Consider the following 17,990-nt stretch of genomic DNA (forward strand, 5'->3'; position numbering starts at 1 on the left):
CAGGAATATTGGTATTGCAACCCAACAATTATTTCAGTTTCCTCCTTTCTAGATCAGTGGTATAGGTCTTGTCTGCAGTAGTTTCTGGTAAGTAGAGGGGGCAGGTACTGGCCACCAGCAAGTTGCAGAACATATATGTTGAAGTTGGTGACTGCCTAATCATCTCAATACCAAAACAAAAATTAAAAAAATTTCAAATCCCAGTGGTTAAAAACTTTTAAACAACTAGTTGAGTCTCTTCAAGCAAGGCCCAGGAGGAGGTGAAATAGATTGATTGGAATGCAATCTTTTTTCCTTTTGTCACTACTTCCTGGAGGGTGTCTAAGGCCCAGAACCAAGCCCAGCTGCTACAGTCAAAGAAGGGTGGGGACAGGGCTAATGGTCAGTTATGTGCAAATTAATGCAGAAGCAACAAAAAACATGCACGTTCAAAAGATTTCTGTTTCATTGTCAGCATTTATCCTTGACTATGGTCCTGTGGATCAAATTCAGATGAATGGGAAGGGTGTGCTGCAGCGAGTTGAGAGAAGGTTTAGTCCTGCTCGGCTGTCTTAGGGAGGCTTACAGATCCAAACCTGCTTTCAGCAGATTGGTAGATCTGAATCTCCAGAGCAGGCCTTCAGGTGGGAGCTGAGATTCAGGGTTTGGAAAGTGCTTGGAGATTCAGTCAAACGAGTCTGTTCTTGCCCTGTACTAGGTGGGCACCACCTCCCCCCAATCCTGCTGCTACTGCAACACCTCCAGGTTTTCTAGCTACCCTAGGATGAAAGGCCATTCATTTCAATAAAAAACAGACACAGACATATAACTCAAGATTGAGGCAAGAAACCGTTTAGAGCAAGAGACTTAATAATGATCCTTGCGAATCACAATAGGAATTTAACTTCAGGTTCATGACTCACTAGTTAATTATTCATCTTCCTTTTTTAAAAGAGTTAATAAGACAGGGGAGCCTAGGATCAATACCTTACGAATGACAGAAGATGAAGCCCCAAGACACCCCCCTTTTTCCTCACTTATCCACAGCATGGGCCCCTGGATGCCTCTGTTGACCTTTAATAAATAGATAACTAGATATTTCTCCAGTGAAATGGTTTCATTCAGGAACAGCAAAGAACTGAAATTCAGGACATGTGGTCTAATAGCCTATTGCATGCGAGTCCAGAGAACAAAGGAGAGGCACACTCCTTTTTGCGTTATGGAGTTGGGAGGTGCTGGTGTAAAGAAGTCTGTCAAAACAAACTAAATATTCAAAGTATAATGACTGTGCATTGGCTGAGCTATGGTAGTCTCCCATTGGCTGAGCTGTTACTGGGCAAGGAGGAATCTCTTCTTCCTCCTGCAGAGGTAGTAATGTAGTACCACTTCCTGTTTGAGATGCAAGGTACTCCTCTTCCTGTTGTGAGGACAATGGCACGCCCCTTAGAGTTCTCTCTTCTATCCTCCTGACTCTATTTTAACTGAGTTTTCTGTTTATTAACTTTCACACCTCCAGTGGCACATCCTTTTCTGCCAGGCTGGGCCCAGGTGTGAACTAGAGGATGAGCATAAATTCTTGAGTGGGACGATCTTGGGTTTATTCGCAGGCCTTGCCATGTGTCAGCTGATTGACACTGAACTTAATTTCCTCATCTGTACACTATGTCTAATGATTAAAATAGCCACCTTAGAGATGTGAATTAAGTAACAATGGTGGTGAATGTTTACTGAGGATAGTGGAAAGCCCGGGCACTACTCTAAGTGCTTAATTTGTTTCACCTCCCATAATTGTGCTCAGGTAGGACTTTCGCAGCTGGGGCCTGAAGACTGGTATTTTTGAAACCTCTCCAGTTAGTTGAGAATCTCTGCAGTCAAGTTGAGAACCATGGCTAAGTGTTAACATTTAGACAGCGATTAACCATTCAGGGTCTCACCAACAAACAGACCTCATTCTGTCACTGACTAGCTCATTGGCCAAGTCTTTCAGCCCTTCCAAGGCCTCAGTTTTCTTATCCACAAGATGGGAACAAAAACAGCATCCACTTCTGAGGTGAAATGAGCTAGTTGAGGTGACTCTGACACATACAATATTTGATAAATGTTAGTTGTTACCATCAGGCCAACTCCTTTTTCTTAGGTGACTGAGAATCCGAAGACCTTCTGACCTTTGTGCAATTAGTTTAAATTCATTGTTTTTCCAGCCACATTACTGATTTCAAATCCTAATTGTTGGGGGAAGGGAGGCTAGTATGTTATTGTGGGAAAATCCTGTGTTTGGTCCAACAGGACTGAGTTGAATCTTTGTTTGAGCCTCAGTTTCCTCATCCACAACCTGGGATAACAAAACCCTGCATTGCTGTGAGAATTAGAGGTACTTTATGCAAAGGACACAACATCTGGGTTTTGCACTATTGCCAGTGTTTTGTTTATGAAATATAGAAGATGTGAACAAAAAGGAGAGAAATGTTTTCAAAAATTCAAACAGGAAACAGGCAGAGCATGAGGAGCAGATAAAGAACGAAGGAAAGCTGGGGAAGGCCTGGAGCTCAGGGTCCTGGGTCACAGACCGCCTCCACATTAGCACCTCCCGGGGTGCTGGACGGGCACTGGTGACTACTAACCTAAGAGCGTGGCCAGGGTTGCGAGCAGTGTTGTTATCCCTACTTAGGGCTAGGCCAGACCCACCCTTGCCTTTTTGTGCAGAATCTTCCCACATTTCTGCTAGAGGCCTGTTTTGACCCAAGAAGAGCCCCTGCCATCTGATCTGAGGAGCTGACCCAGGGCTTCAGAGCAGATCTGAGCTACTACAGGGAGGGACAATTCCTCTCCCCAGACCCCTTTCAAGGGGAAATGGCATTTTACTTGCCTCAGGCACTCTGAAGGCTGTCTTTAAGAGTTACAGGGGTTATTAATGCTAAATGTAGTCCGCATAATTGCTTTCCAATAAAGCATGTCCAGCTTTCTGGTTGTCATCACCCTCTTCTGAATGGTTGGAAATTGGGCATCTGTTCCTTTAAATAAGAAACATTTCTTGTGAGTCACCTCTGTTCTGTCTGAGAAATAAAGTTTATCATCTAGCTCTTAATGTTGAGGAATTTTCCTTCTCTCTCACTGAACACCAGATTCTGGTCCTCTGCAGCAGGTAAATGCTTTCACAGTTTTCTCTTGTGATTTTTTTCAAGCCCTGCTGAATTTGCTGGTAAATTAAGAATGTGCAGAACAGAGAAACAGGAAGTGAGTTTTGGAAGAGACAGAAGAGCCTGGTAGAAGGATTGAAAGTGAAAGAAAACTTCTTGGAGCAATTCCATTCTCTCCCCTTTCTTCCTGCTTTGTCTTAAGGGATTTTTCTCTGGTTGTGTGGACAAGTCTTAGGAATTTGAGCATGTGGAATTAGGCAGTTCGGGGGCATCTTGGCATCGGGGACTTGGTGACTGTGATGTTGCTGGGACAGGGTGGAGCAGGTGAGTGCCTGGTGCAGAAGCAGCTTCTGGATGCCACGTTGCTGGGACTTGCTGAGCGAGGACACCTGTGGGTTCTGCCAGGATCTTCGAGTGGGGTTTCTCTTGGAACCACAGCCACCGGCCTTGCTACTTCTTAACTCTGGAAATCTCCAGTTCCTCTGCTACATGTCTGTCTCAGTCTCCTAAGAATCTCCTCAGCGGCCACAAGTGTAGACAGTGTCTCTCTCCTGCCAGATCAGTGTGGAGATTGCCCAAGGCTTTATATTTTTCTCTTTTCTTTTCCATTCAGTCCTGGGACAGAGGGCTGAGTGAAACTTTCTTTTCTCACATCCCAGTGCCCGTGGTCCTCAGGCTCTAAGGCCCACAGTCCCCTCCTCCCCCTGCCCTGTTCCAGGAACTTTCCTGATCCCCACTTCCTACTCCTTTTGATAGCTCCCCCAAAACAACTCTTTGAATCTTTTGATACATATCCCTGAATTGATCTGTATCTTTGCAAAATGTATCATTGCTTTGTGTGTATACACTGTTTTTTAACTATATGACTTGGAGCAAGTAAGTACTTTCTCTGTGCTTGTTTCCACTTCATTAAACGAGGTTCATGCCGCATCGTGAGGAGATTGTGAGGATGTGAGCTGTGCATTTAACCGCTTTCAACGGCGACTGGCTCCGTACCCAAAAGTGTTACCAATTATTGTTACAAACATAGTACTTGTATTAGTTCCTCATTCCTTTTCTTTAAAGTAAGCACTTTGTATATTCGCTTTCTGTGTATTTTGCCAGGCACTACTTTCTAACCGCTGCATAGTATTTGCATGGTGGGCAGTCTCTCTAGTCTTACGTGAGGACGTGCCCTCCAGTCCTTGGCCTGATCCAACCTGCAAACCTTTCCCAACATGATAGGTCTGAAGTGGGGATCTCATTGCTTTATTTTGCATTTCCCACGTTCCTGACAAGCTGGAGCATCACCACATACACTTGGGCTATTTGAGTAACCCCATCAGGGAACTCCATATCCATCGTCTGTCTACAGGGTTTCTTTTTCTTGTCGATTTGCAGGAAACATGTTCTAGATATTATTAGTCCCATGAGAGGTCCTGGGAACACGAACATGAAAATGCAGACTCTGCCCTGTGAAGCTCAAAGCCTAGGACAAGAACTAGTTACAAAATGGTGAGACAAATGCTGGGATGGAGGCTCCAATGGCATCAAGAAAGAGTTAGGGACACCTCCTGGCTGGGACTTAGCCACTAACAGAATTTCATTCTGTTGCTGTGTTTTCATTCAGACTTGGTGAGCAGAATCAAGTGGCAGCAAAGGACCTCGATGTAACCGTGGCACCTTTACCTAGCCCTGTACAGGGGAAGAGGCACTTCCAGGCACCTCACTTTATCCTATTAGCTAGAAGATGGGTCTATGTCCCCGAAAGCTCATTCCATCTAGGCAAAGAAAAAAGGCAGTTACAAAGAAGAGAGGTGTTTGATCTTTTTGTTGATGTTGTTTCTACTTTTAACACCAGAAAACACTTCAACCGATTCACAGCAAAAGGGCAGGGCTAATGTGTGTTTTGTTCACTGCTGTACCTCCCGGCTCAGACCATAACAAAGGCCCCAGGATTTGCCTCTTTGGTAAGGCTGGCTGGTTGATTCTAGGGTTTTCTAGATCACTGAGGGTGAGATCTGGTGGCTTTGGGGCCCGTGGAACTGGTCATTGTATTTGAGTGTCAATGGGAAAACCATGAGGGTTAGTGGTGAGAGTTAGCAGACCCTCTGTGAGCTGTGGTGAGGGACCCCATCATTTCCAGATCTCAATATCTCTCAGAATTGCTCAATTAATATTTATTGAATGAAAACATTAATAATAAAACCAGAAAAATCTGTAAATTCCTGAAATATGAAAAAAAAAGCATTTTTAGTTAGTATTCAATCCAACTTTCCAGTTTGGGGATATGGTAATGAGGCCCCTTAAATAAAATGATTCACCCATAGTCACATGGCCAGAGCCAAACATGTTTTATGTTTCTAGAAGCTGTGGGAGGAGCAACTTGGTTTAAAACAGGAAGTAAGTGCTCTTAATCCTTCATTCAGTTTGTACACTTCCCTTAGCTGCACGGGCCAAAGCCAGCCAGCTGTGAGGGTCCCAGTATTTGCCTTCGGTAAGTCATTTGGGCCTTTTGGGAGAAAGACCTTTGATTCTAGAGTTTTCTAGGCTGCTGAGGTTGGGATCTGGTGTCCTGGACCCATGGAAGTGAGTCTTGTATTTGAGCGTAGGTGGGAAAACCATTAACAATCCCTCTAGAGCCGCTAGACCCACAGATTCTAGATCTGAAGGCCGCTCTAGCTTAGGGTGATGCCTTCCTGGTTTTTTTTCTGGAATGCTCCAAGTACAGCGCTCTATAGAGAGGTCTCATCCTTATGCTGGTGAAACTTGTCGAGGAATAGAAACCAAAATTTAAATCTCAACTGACTTTGCTGCTCCAGCTAACCCTTCGTCAATACATAGCCACCCACATGTATATACACACTAACATGAACACACACACAAACACACATGTGACATGCACAAGTCCTAATAATTCAGTTATTTATTTTTTTAGAAATTAGGACAGTATAAAGCAGTACAGAGAATAATATAATGACAAGCATAAACTGACAAAATTTGAGACCATACTTGTGGGGTTAAGCATTTATGGGTGAAGTTATGAATTTTGTTCAGTTTGAAATTGATAGGGTTGGTTATACATTCTGTTGATATTTGAACACTTTTACTAGGCTGTGTGAAAGCGGTGGTCTCAGGGCCCTGGAGTGAACAGTGTTTGTGTGCAGAGTGGACATCTGGCAGTTTCGGGGGGAGTCCTGCCTTTGGTGTGCTCATCCTGGATGGGAGGGAATTGCACATTATTAGGGGTTGGGCCTAAGAGCCACTTTAGTACTGTTGACCTTTGAATGAGATACAGGTTTTTGTCTCAGAAGATTAATGTAAGTTTTGGGTTTATTTTCCCCAGTTATCCATATCCCTAGAAGAGCTAGGATGCTGCTAGGATGATCACTAGAAGGATTGTTTGTGACTAGGTGAAATTTATTTGTCATTAAATCATGGCATATGAGGCAGTGGTGGAGCCGTGACTCTGGAATTTAGACGCTGGGGTCTACATTCAGGCTACAGCACATACTAGCTTGGTTTGTAAAGTTCTGACCCTCTCTCTGCTATAGTGGATTTGTTAAGAATTTCTGTTTTTGTGTTTCAGGGTAGGTTTTGGTCTTTTAATGTTTTAAAATAATTTTAATCTTTAAAAATATTATGATTATATATTTTCCTTCACTGGCTTTCAACTGCAATTAGAATAAAATCATAATCTTTGCAGAGTCTGTCATTGAAACCTCGAGTGAAATACTCAAATCTGAGTCTGACTCATTTCTTACTGACTTATTTTTAGACTGATTTTTCACAATAGTAAAGTGAGGATGATAATTGCAATTTTATCAGAGACTTGTAGTAAAATGAAACAAGAAAAAATATTTTTATATTCATATGGATTATATTTTATAAACATGTATTTCAACATGGACATTTATTTATAGTTACATTCTTTTGGGCATAAATACATTATAAACTATTTAATATAATTATATGTTATAGAATATTTAATGTACTTATATATTATGTAATGCAAATATCTTTGTGTAAATTCATTGTTTACCAATGCTGTTCATAGATAATCAAAAGCAAAATAAAACTTCCTGGAAGTGTTTCCATTCCCATCCTCTCCTCCACCTTTAATGCATTATATATAAAATGTTCAAATGAATATTTTTATATATGTATATGTACACACTATTGAACAAAACTTTAAAAATGTTTATTCATTTTGACTCTGTAATACTACTGCTAGGCAATTACTCTAAGAAAATAATCAGAGTGTACAAGGAGATTTGCATGTTAAGATCATCCTAAATATAACCAGAGACTGATTACATAAATTATGGTTCATTCATACAAGTAGATGCTTTACAGATTTTGAAATCCATACTGTAGAAGAAAAATTAAGACATCAAGATGTATGTGAAATATTACTAGTAGAAAAATACACTTGTATCTCAGAAATATGGTATGTTCAATTTTAAGGGAGAATATACATGCATATATATATTTATACACACAAAATATTTGGTAGGGAAGACAGTAAAATATTAGGTGCTTATCGTTGGATGATGAAATTCTAGGTAATTTTAATTTTAATTTTAATCTTTTCTGTATTTTCTAAACTGAAAACAGTAAGGGTTGTTATCATCAGAAAAAATAACTGTGGAGGAAAACAAGAAAATGCTGCTTGCATTAGACTATTTGGTTGATTTTATTCTGAAAATGAGGTTTACACATCTTGTTCTGTAAACTTTCTCTATTGGATGCTCCCAGTGGCTCGTGTGACTCTCGCTTTTTTTTTTTAAGATTTTATTTATTTATTTATTTTAGAGAGGGTCAGGGAGAAAGAAAAAGAGAGAGAGAAGCATCAATCTGTGATTGCCTCTCATGCCCCACTTGTTGGGGACCTGGCCTGTGATGCATGTGCCCTGACTGGGAATCCAACTGGCGACCTTTTGGTTCATAGGCCGGTGCTCAATCCACTGAGCCACACCAGCCAGGGCTGTAAAATAAAGTTTAAACAGTGATTAGAACTGATTTAAAATTTTAAAGACACTGAACCTAATGGCACCAAACAGGGCTGGACCTGGTTTAGACCCATTCAAGTATATGAGTGAAAGTGTGTTTTTAAGTGGAGATTTTAATTTAGATATATGTTCATTTATAATGTGCATGGTAAAAATTTTAAATGGGGAAACGTGTTTCAGTTTCCTGTTTACTCCTAGGCCTTCCCACACTCACTCCCAGGCCTCCATTTCCTCTTCTCTGTGCAACTACTGAGTGGCTTCCTGTGTGTTTTGTTCAAAGATCTGTGACTATACAAACCTATGCACCACTCAATACTACATTATGTAGATCACACATATACAACTGTGTTGTTCTTTCCATTCTTTTTAGTAGTTGAATAGAGCACCACCAGATGGTTAAAGCTTATTTAATGTTTCTGATATTGATTAAACAGTTGTTTCTGCTCCTTTGTTATTTTACTCAATGTTGCCATGAATAACATTCCACGTATGTTTTGGTACGCTGATGTTTAAGCTAAAGTAGGGGAAAACACCTGGAAGCTACCTTGTGGGGTCGAAGGATATGCACACTTTATGTTTTGATAGATACGGCCAAGTCACCCACCTCTCTATTTTTATTTTCACTGTCTCACAATACTGTGTATTACAAGTTTTGTATTTCACCAGTTTGGTAGCTGAAAGTGGTGTTTTGTAATTCCAATTTGTTTTTAAAAATTTATTGTGAATGATGTTGAACATCTTTTCAAATGTGAAAAAGCCATTGTTATAAAAATATAAAGCTAATGGTTCTTACCTTTCTCTGAACTCTCTGCTTATGATCTTTGCCTGTTTGTGCATTGGATGGTTGGTCTGACACTCTCTTTTCTTAAACTGGCTTCTAGGACCCCTATTTTAGGAAACTGATTCCTTTTCTATTATACATCATATTACTGTCCATATTTCCCAGTGCAAGATTTATTTGTTTTTAAATTGTTGTTTGCAGAATATTTTAGTTATTATTTAAAGACACTTACCAATGTTTTTTTAATGACTTTCAGGTTTTCTGTTATACTTGGAAAGGTTCTTCACCTCTGTAAAATTATTTTTAAAAATTCTTTTATGTTTCTTTCCTTAGCATTTTAACTTTAAGGATTAAATCTTTGATCCAACTGCTGCTTATTTTGATGTAAGGTGTTCATTAGGATTAATTTCAGTTTATTCTAGAAGTCTACTCATTTGTTCTAACACCATGTGTTTAAAAGCCATCTAAATGTGGATAACCTCTTTTATAGTGTGTTTGATTTGGCCATTTTTTCATTGTTAACTTCTAATTAATATGTTAATTTCTAATTTTATTGTTAACTTCTAATAGCCAGAGAACACAGACTATATAGTTTCTGCTTTTTGTAAATCTGTTAAGATTTTCTTTGTGGACAGTTTTCGTGAATATTTTGTTTGTGTTTGAATGGATGTGTATTTTCCACTGGGAGGAAATGCTTGTTAGATGGAGTTTGTCAATTGTGTTACATAGATCTGCTGTGTCTTCTTACAGTTACTGTACTAGATTTTTCAGTCTCTGAGAGAGATGTGTGAAAGATTCCTGCTACTTTGGAAAAAGTAAGTTCTTTGAATTCTCTAAAGTTCTTTTGAAAGTTTAAGTTCTAATTTTTTGTATTTTTAAAATTTGTTTCAATTATATTTGATTTATGCTATTACAGTTGTCCCAGTTTTTACATCTTTGTTTCCCTCCTTTCAACCCCTCCCCCATTCCCTCAAGCCATCCTCACACCATTGTCCATATCCACAGGTCATGTATATATATTCTTTGGCTACTATAGGCTGCACTTTACATCGCCATGACTATTCTGTGACAACCAATTAGTACTTCTTAATCCTTTCACCTTTTCCACCCATCCTCCTGACTCCCCTCCCATCTGGCAACCATCAAAAAGCTCTCTGTATCTATGATTCTGTTTTTGTTCTGCTTGTTTGTTAATTTTGTTCTAGATTCAATTGTTGATAGATATGTATTTATTGCTATCTTGTGGTTCATATTTTTGATCTTCTTCTTTCTCTTAAAGAAGAGACCCTTTAACATTTTGTATAATATTAGTTTGGTGATGATGAATTCCTTTAGCTTCTTCTTATCTGGGAAGTGCTTTATCTGTCCTTCGATTCTAAATGTTAGCTTTGCTGAGAAGAGTAATTTTGGATGTAGGCCTTTGCTTTTCATCATTTTGAATATTTATTGGCAACCTCTTCTAGCCTACAAAGTTTCTTTTGAGAAATCAGCTGATGGTCTTATGGGAGCTCCCTTGTAGGTAATTGCTTTTCTCTTGCTGCTTTTAAGATTCTCTCTTGTCTTTAACATTTGATATTTTAATTATGATGTGTCCTGTTGTGGGCCTCTTTGAAGTTTATCTTGTCTGGGACTCTCTGTACTTCCTGAACTTGTATATCTATTCCCTTCATCAAGTTAGGGAAATTTTCTGTCATTTTTTGAAATAGGTTTTCAATTTCTTGTTCTCTTTCTTCTTCTGGCAACCCCATGATGTGAATGTTGGTGTACTTGAAGTTGTCCTAGAGGATCCTCATTTTGGGGGATTCTTTTGTCTTCTTGCTGTTCTGATTGTGTGTTTTCTGCTTCCTTATATTCTAAATTGCTGATTTGATTCTCAGTTTCATCCACTGTACTGTTGATTCTCTGTAAATTATTTTTCATTTCAGTTAATGTATACTTCATTTCTGACTGGTTCTTTTCTATGGTTTCCATGACTTTTTTATGCTGTTGAAGTTCTCACTAAGTTCACTGAGCATCTTTATAACCAGTGTTTTGAACTCTGAATCTAGAGATTGCTTGTCTCCATTTTGTTTAGTTCTTTTTCTGGCGTTTTGTTCTCTTCTTTCATTTGGGACATGTTTCTTTGTCTCCATGTTTTGGAAGCCTCCATGTGTTTGTTTCTATGTATTAGGTAGAGCTGCTATGACTCTCTGTCTTGGTAGCATGGCCTAATGTAGTAGGTGTCATATAGGGTCCTGTGGCACAGCCTCCCCTGTCACTCAAGTTGAGTACTTGAGGTGTGCCCACAAAGTGAGCTATATACATCCTCCTCTTGTAGTTGGGCCTTGATTGCTGTTGGCAATGAGGGGGATTTACCCAGGCCAATCAACTGCAAGGACTTGCTGTGACCCCTGACCACCAACCTCTGACCACTGTGGAGGATCAGCTGTGCAGGGGTCCACCTCACGAGGCAGCACTTACTTCAGTAGAGCTCTGGTGCCCACTGAGTTTGCCCCTTGGGTGTGTTGCTTGTGGAAGTTTTTGGGTAATGGTGCTCCAACATGGTCTGAAGCTGTCCATCAGGTATTCAGGGGAACTCCCAGGAGGTGCAGGCCAAGGTCAGCCACCACCTGTGTTCTGACTGAGGCCAACTGGCATGAGCTACAAAGCAATCTACAGTTGGCTGCTATTTGTGCTGAGTTTGAATGTGCCTTAGGGAGTCCAAACTTTGAACCAAGACCGGTTGCTGTCAGTGCTGAACTGGGGCCACTTAGCAATAGGCACAGGACATGCTGAGGCCAGATGCTACTTGCTTGAGAGAATTTAGAAAAATCTGAAGCATGAGCCAAGACAAGCCATTCACATGGAAAAACCACTGGAAACAGCTTTGGTGGGACAAACGGTGTGAGCCAGGTTGATGGTGTTTCAGATATGGTGCCCCTCTGCCCACTCTGTTGGAGGAGGGCTCAGAAAAGGAACAGTGGCCTCTGCCAGCACTTCTGTCTGGGAGAAAGCTGCCCCCCAGCTCTTGCTCTGCTACTGGACAATACAGTTCCTCCCCGTGTGTCTCTGGTGCCTTTCAATTGGTTGGTCTTGTGCTGGAGCTCAGAGAGAGTGAGTCTGAGTCAGAGAGAGTGAGTCAGAGAAAGGGTATGCATGGGCCCTTTCAGAGGAACTGCCTGGGACTCTAGCAGTTTGTCTTCCACAGCCTTCACCCCATTTTTTTAAAGATTTTATTTATTTATTTTTTAGAGAGGGAAGGGAGGGACACAGAGAGAGAGAAACATCGATGTGCAGTTGCTGGAGGTCATGGCCTGCAACCCAGGCATGTACCCTGGCTGGGAATCGAACCTGCGACACTTTGGTTCGCAGCCCGAGCTCAATCCACTGAGCTACACCAGCCAGGGCCCACCCCATTGGTTTTTACAGCCAGAAGTTATGGGGACTTATCTTCCTGGCACTGGACCTCTGGACAGGGAGGGCCTAGTGTGGTGCTGGGACCCCTCGCTCCCAAGATTTCCCTCCTGATTTTTATCTGCCACACCCCTTATCTCCACCCCTCCTACCAGTCTTGATGTGGTTTCTTCTTTAATTCTGTAGTTGTAAGACTTCCATTCAGTTTTATTTCTGGTGGTTCTGAATAATGGTTTTTCTGTAGTTTAGTTGTAATTTTGATGTGGTTGTGCGAGGAGACAAGTACCTTGTTTACCTATACTGCCATCTTGAAGGGATATCCTTGTGTTCTTTAAGGAACACAGATGTGATTGTGTCACTCCTCCATGACGTGATATCCTCGCCTGGTGATATCTGCCCTCAGCTTCCCAAAGAGGCTCATCTCCTGCCCTCCTCCACTCACTTTGTTCACTCCCTTAACCACGGAACACACTCAAGCTAGGATTTTAACATTAATTTCATTTACACAGATAATAGCTGCATAGTTCCTCTTTAACACATTACAGGAAAAGGTAACCCCTTTTCTTGACTCCTTCACCCCCAAGTTGTAGTTTTCTCCTCCATTTCCCAGAAGGAACAACTTTATAAATTTGGTATCCAGACCTTGTTTTTACATAGTTGTCTGTAATCACTGAAAATCTAATTGTATTGCTTTGAATGTTTTTAAAAAGTAGATGTATGTTTTTTTGCTATATTGCAACATATTTTCCTCACTGCCATCATAATATCTTGAATCTCTACCCACTTTTATTTCAGAAGGAATGCATTTCCTTAACCTCTGTCTAATATTGTGTAGTATGACTATACCTTAGATTATTTAACCATCCTCTTATTACAGGACATGTAAGATATTTCTAGTTGTTCGGGTTTACCCATCATGCTGTGATGAGACTCCATGAACATACCCTGTTGAGCACACAGGTGTGTTTCTATAGAGTGCGATTTGAGGAATGAGCTTGCTAGTTTGTCCTTTTGTATGTCCAGCAGTTTTTGTTTGTTGCATTTTGAATATATGCTATTAGGTGCTGACCCCTTATTTAAGATATCTTTCCTAAGTAAAGGTATTTTCATGATAATCAATTGCTTTTTGCAGTGAAAGATCTTGGCTTTGCAGCCCTTGTGAATTCAATGCAAAGTGTATCTTTCCAAGACACTGTCTCTTCAGTTTCCTGAATTAAGAAAACTTCCCTAAACAATGCTGTAAGCTCTAAGTTAAAAGGGAGAAAAAAGGTTTTGCCCTATAATTCCAGTTCTAAGAAGAAAATAATCAGAGATATGTATAGGATATATGAAAAAGCCTCTCAACGCAACATTATTTTTAACAATAAGGAAATAGAAATTGCTTAAAATAAAATTTGATATACTCATATGCTGAAAAATCTAGAAACATTAAAAATATACCAAAGAAGAATAATTATAGGACTATAATTTTATTTAAAATATTAAGTGGAATAAAACAGGTGTGCACACCCAGTTATGCAGGCTGATTCTAATTTTTACGTGTGTGTGTGTGCGTGCTGTATGTAATGATAACTGAACTGATGTTATAATTTATTTTATTTGGGGAGGATAAAAAAATTTTTATTGTTGAAACTTTATTTTAAATATTCACATTGTTTTTATAATCTGAATACGGACAGGAAATTTTGTTTTTTTTTTTAAGTTTCAAAAGCTTTTTGGACACTTTAAAAATTCATTAAAGCTCATCTTAATGTCCAAGTTAAAAATATTTCTATTTTAACATCATATGAACAAAATATATGGGTCCTGGCTCATTACCTCTGACTAATACCTCTCAGTAATAGTTGGAATTTGTGTTTTCATTCAAGAATGTTAGTAAATTCAGGGAGTTTTAAAGATCAACGCTCCTATCAGCTTTGTTTTGGAAGGAAAGAGGTCCAAGCAGGCTAAGGTCGTTTGAGGTTAGGGAAGTGACAAAGGCACAGAGTCTGTGGGGTCAAGGAGATGAAGCCGGATGAGAAGTTAAAGGTTTCCTAGCTCAAGGTTCTCAAATGATATCTCTCCAGGACCTCCTTCTAAGTTAAGGGAGAGCCTGAGTAAGAGTTCAACAAACAGTTCTTCAACTTTGCAAAGAGTCTGAAAACCGTTGCTACCAACTGAACTTTCATATCTATTATTCCTGCTGCACCCTGCTCACAACTCTCTGACCATGGACTAGTTTGTGCGCCTGTCTTCCCAAATAGGAAGCTACGTAAGGGCAGGAGCTTGGCCTGCTTGTTTTTAATTCCCTGTATCCACAGCAAAATGTCTGACATGTATTGTAGTAGATGTAATGGCATTTGATGCGGGAACAAACCTGTTAATGGTACTTTTCTTCTTCATCTGAATATAATGTTGTCTTTTGACCTAGGCTACAACTACATTCCACCAACTAAGGACAAGTATGGATCTCAACAATTGTCTATATGAAATTGGAGAGAATCTGAACAGTGATGAGGTGGCTTCCCTCAAGTTCCTAAGTGTGGATTACATACCACAAAAGAAGCAGGAACACATCAAAGATGCCTTAATGTTATTTCAGCGACTCCAGGAAAAGAGAATGGTGGAGGAAAACAACTTGTCCTTCTTGAAGGAGCTTCTATTTCGAGTTGGTAGGTTGGATCTCCTGAAAAAGTACCTGAACACCAGCGAAGAAGAGATGAAGAAGGAGCTTCAGATACCGGGCAAGGCTCAGATCTCTGCATACAGGTGGGGAGATTCTCCAGAATGTGAGCACGGGGCGGGGTGGGGGGAGTGGATGCATCTTTGTGGGAGGGCTGAATGCAGGTTGTCGATGTACTATGACTTTGGGGCCTCTGGGAAGATGTTTGACCAGGACCAATTTAAGAAATTTAGAGACCTGGTGTATAATTCAGGAAAAAAAAAAGCTAAAACCATAAAATAAAATTTTTGAAGTGAAACATTACCTGTAAGTACGCTGACATTAAAATAGACTTTTCTAAATGTTCTAACTCTCTTTCTGTTATGTATCTATTATCTTGGTGTTTCTGCTTTGCTGATGCCCACATTGTGTACTTACTTTGTTTATTTTGGATAAAGCATCTCTACTTTTCACCTGAAATCCTCCTTCCACCTGCTTGTGGATGAGTGTGGAAATTCTCAATGGAGTTCCAGGCTTGTATCCACACTTGCATTACAAAGTCCTCCAATGAGGCATATGCTGCTGGTTGTTCAGGATTGGCCAGGTCCGAGACTGCTTAGCCCCTGTGAGGCTGGCTGCTGCTGGGAGAACAATGGTGACTTGGGGGTCAGTTCTGCCAAAGGCCTTGCAGCTCAGCCTTTCTTCACCCGTGGGAGAGTGGATAAGCTAGGTATGATAACTTGTTACCTTCAGTTACATCTTTGTGATTCTTAAGACTTTAAATATAGAAGTGTATTACCAACTTCTCTCTTTCAACGTCCCGTTCTCAGACACTCCTTAAAGTTATTTTTAGCTTCCTTTCAGAAAACTTCTACTCAAGCATTGGCTATGGCCCATTTCACTGTCTCTGCTTGCTTCTCAGTATCTGTAGTCCGTGCAATATGAAGTCCTCATAGTCACGGCTGAAAACCATTGTCCTCTACTTGACTGGCCTATTAATGCCTTAGTCTTTCTATTTTCAGAGACCTGAGATTCTGGCATGTTCCTTGTGATATGTTTCTCTGCTTGAAACTTGACCATTTTGATTTTAAATGACAAGAGAGAGTATATGTGTGTTTTAGGATTGCTGTAACAAAATACCATAAACTGGATGGCGTAACACAGTGGAGTAATTAATCTGTCGGAGTTCTGGAGGTTAAAAGTCTGATATCAGGGTGTCAACAGGGTTGGTCCCTTTTGGGGTCTCTACAGAAAATCCTTTTCATTCTCTTCTAGTTTCTGCTGGTTACAGGCAATCCTTGGTGTTCCTTGTCTTGTAGACTCATCAGTCCAATCTCGGCCTCCATTCTTCCCTTTGTGTTTGTCTGGATTTCCCTCTTCTTATAAGGGCTCCAGTCATTGGATTAGGACCCACTCAAATCTAGTATAATCTTATTTTAACGAGATCGCAACAACAAAGGCCCTTTTCCTAAATAAGGTCACATGGACATGTTCTGGGTGAAGGTGAATTGGGAAGGATAGGGAAGGTGGATACTATTCAATACTGGATAATTTTGGTTTAATAAGATTGTGAAGTTCTTCAGATTATGAGACTGACGCACTGCCTACTGTGCTAAGAGGGCACCTTAGATTGTGAAGTTCTTTTAAGGAATTTTAAATTAGGTACCAATTAATCTTAAAAACAAAAACAAATGAACAAACAAACCCCCAAACCAGCCCCAGAACTAGGAAGGGTGGGAGGTTTCATCTTGTGCCCACTGTCTGGGTCTCCTGGAGGCTGAGTTAGACTGCCGCGTGAGTTAGACTGAGGCAAACTGCCGGTGCCTGCGGGGGGGGGGGGGTGGCGGGGGGGTCAAGAGTCCCTAACGAGGCAGGATCTTTCTGTTACAACATTCAGCATGTTAGTTTCGTAACAGAAGAGTCAGCACAAGTATAGTCTGCTGCTGCTTCATCACTTTTGGTCATTAGCCAGTAAATAAAAAATACGCTAGCATGGTTGCATTCATTTATAAGAAAACGTTACCATAGGTGGCAAACACAAGGCCCATGGGCTGAATCCGGCCCTCCACCTTGTTTTGTCCAGCCTGGTACCTTGTTTCTACCTCGTGGCAGCGCCAACCTCCTTGCCCCTAGTTAAGGAGTAGTTACATGTACGCAGTCCTAAAGTTACATTCGGCCCTTTGAAAGCAACCACAAGATTGATGTGGCCCCCAGTGAAAATGAGTTTGACACCCCTGTGTTAGACATTAAAATTTTCAAATTATAATTTCTATTTATACAGTAAGTATCTTCTAACTTATCCAGGTTTATTTCTAGACAATGATGCTACAGGAAAACCAGTAGGTTTCAGTAATGAGAAAAGTGAGAGGGCAAAATACCTTATAATAAAGTTAAAAGGGGCAACAGCTTTTGACTGGACCCAGTCTTGGCCAAAGTGAGAAAGCTTTAATGAAATTCTTCTAGGGTAGAGATTTCATGAGAAGAAGGGTAAAACAGATGATAATACTGAGTAACTTCTTCTTACACTATTTTTATTTTCAGACCTTTTATTTTAAAGATTTTATTTATTTATTTTTAGAGAGGGGAAGGGAGGGAGAAAGAGAGAGAGAGAAACATCAATGTGTGGTTGCCTCTCGTGTGGCCCCCACTGGGGACCTGGCTCACAACCCAGGCATGTGCCCTGACTGGGACCTTTTGGTTCACAGATTGCACTCAATCCATTGAGCTAAGCAGCCAGGGCTCAGACCTTTAATTTTATAATTTAACTTTAATGTGTTTTTGTATTGAAGTTATTTGCTTTACACTATAATAATATATAGGTTTCTGACTTATAAAACATTCCTTTGTTCATTGAACAAGTATACCCCAAAAGCCTATGGCAGGTTAGAAAATAATACTGCCACGTATTGAGCACTAACTGTGTTGCCAAAGATTGATTTAAAGCACTCTAGATAAACCTATTCATGCAATCCTCAACACATTCCAGTGGTGTAGATATAGAATTATCTGCAGTCTATAATGAAGAAAAAATGTGCAGTTTTTCTGAAGTCACACTGCTCATAGGTGGT

The 17,990-nt window shown here is 40.3% G+C and overlaps 1 protein-coding gene across 8 annotated transcripts in view; it reads left to right on the forward strand.

Annotated features, from left to right (window-relative positions):
* CASP8 (caspase 8) overlaps window positions 1–17,990 on the forward strand; it is a 42,656-nt gene that overhangs the window by 11,817 nt on the left and 12,849 nt on the right. The window contains exons 1-4 of one of the 8 annotated variants that reach the window (XM_045847658.1): window positions 3,272–3,440; window positions 9,639–9,703; window positions 13,159–13,241; window positions 14,692–15,029. In XM_045847658.1, the coding sequence (XP_045703614.1) occupies window positions 13,206–13,241; window positions 14,692–15,029 (374 nt within the window). In that variant the 5' untranslated portion in view covers window positions 3,272–3,440; window positions 9,639–9,703; window positions 13,159–13,205. Of the gene's footprint in view, window positions 1–3,025; window positions 3,122–3,271; window positions 3,441–5,515; window positions 5,593–9,638; window positions 9,704–13,158; window positions 13,242–14,691; window positions 15,030–17,990 lie in introns of those variants that run through there. The other 7 variants (XM_045847662.1, XM_045847663.1, XM_045847664.1 and 4 more) reach the window with 7 other exon arrangements.

Source organism: Phyllostomus hastatus, unplaced genomic scaffold (genome assembly GCF_019186645.2).
Source record: "Phyllostomus hastatus isolate PE091 unplaced genomic scaffold, TTU_PhHast_1.1 phas_contig_57, whole genome shotgun sequence".
Taxonomy (NCBI): domain Eukaryota; kingdom Metazoa; phylum Chordata; class Mammalia; order Chiroptera; family Phyllostomidae; genus Phyllostomus; species Phyllostomus hastatus.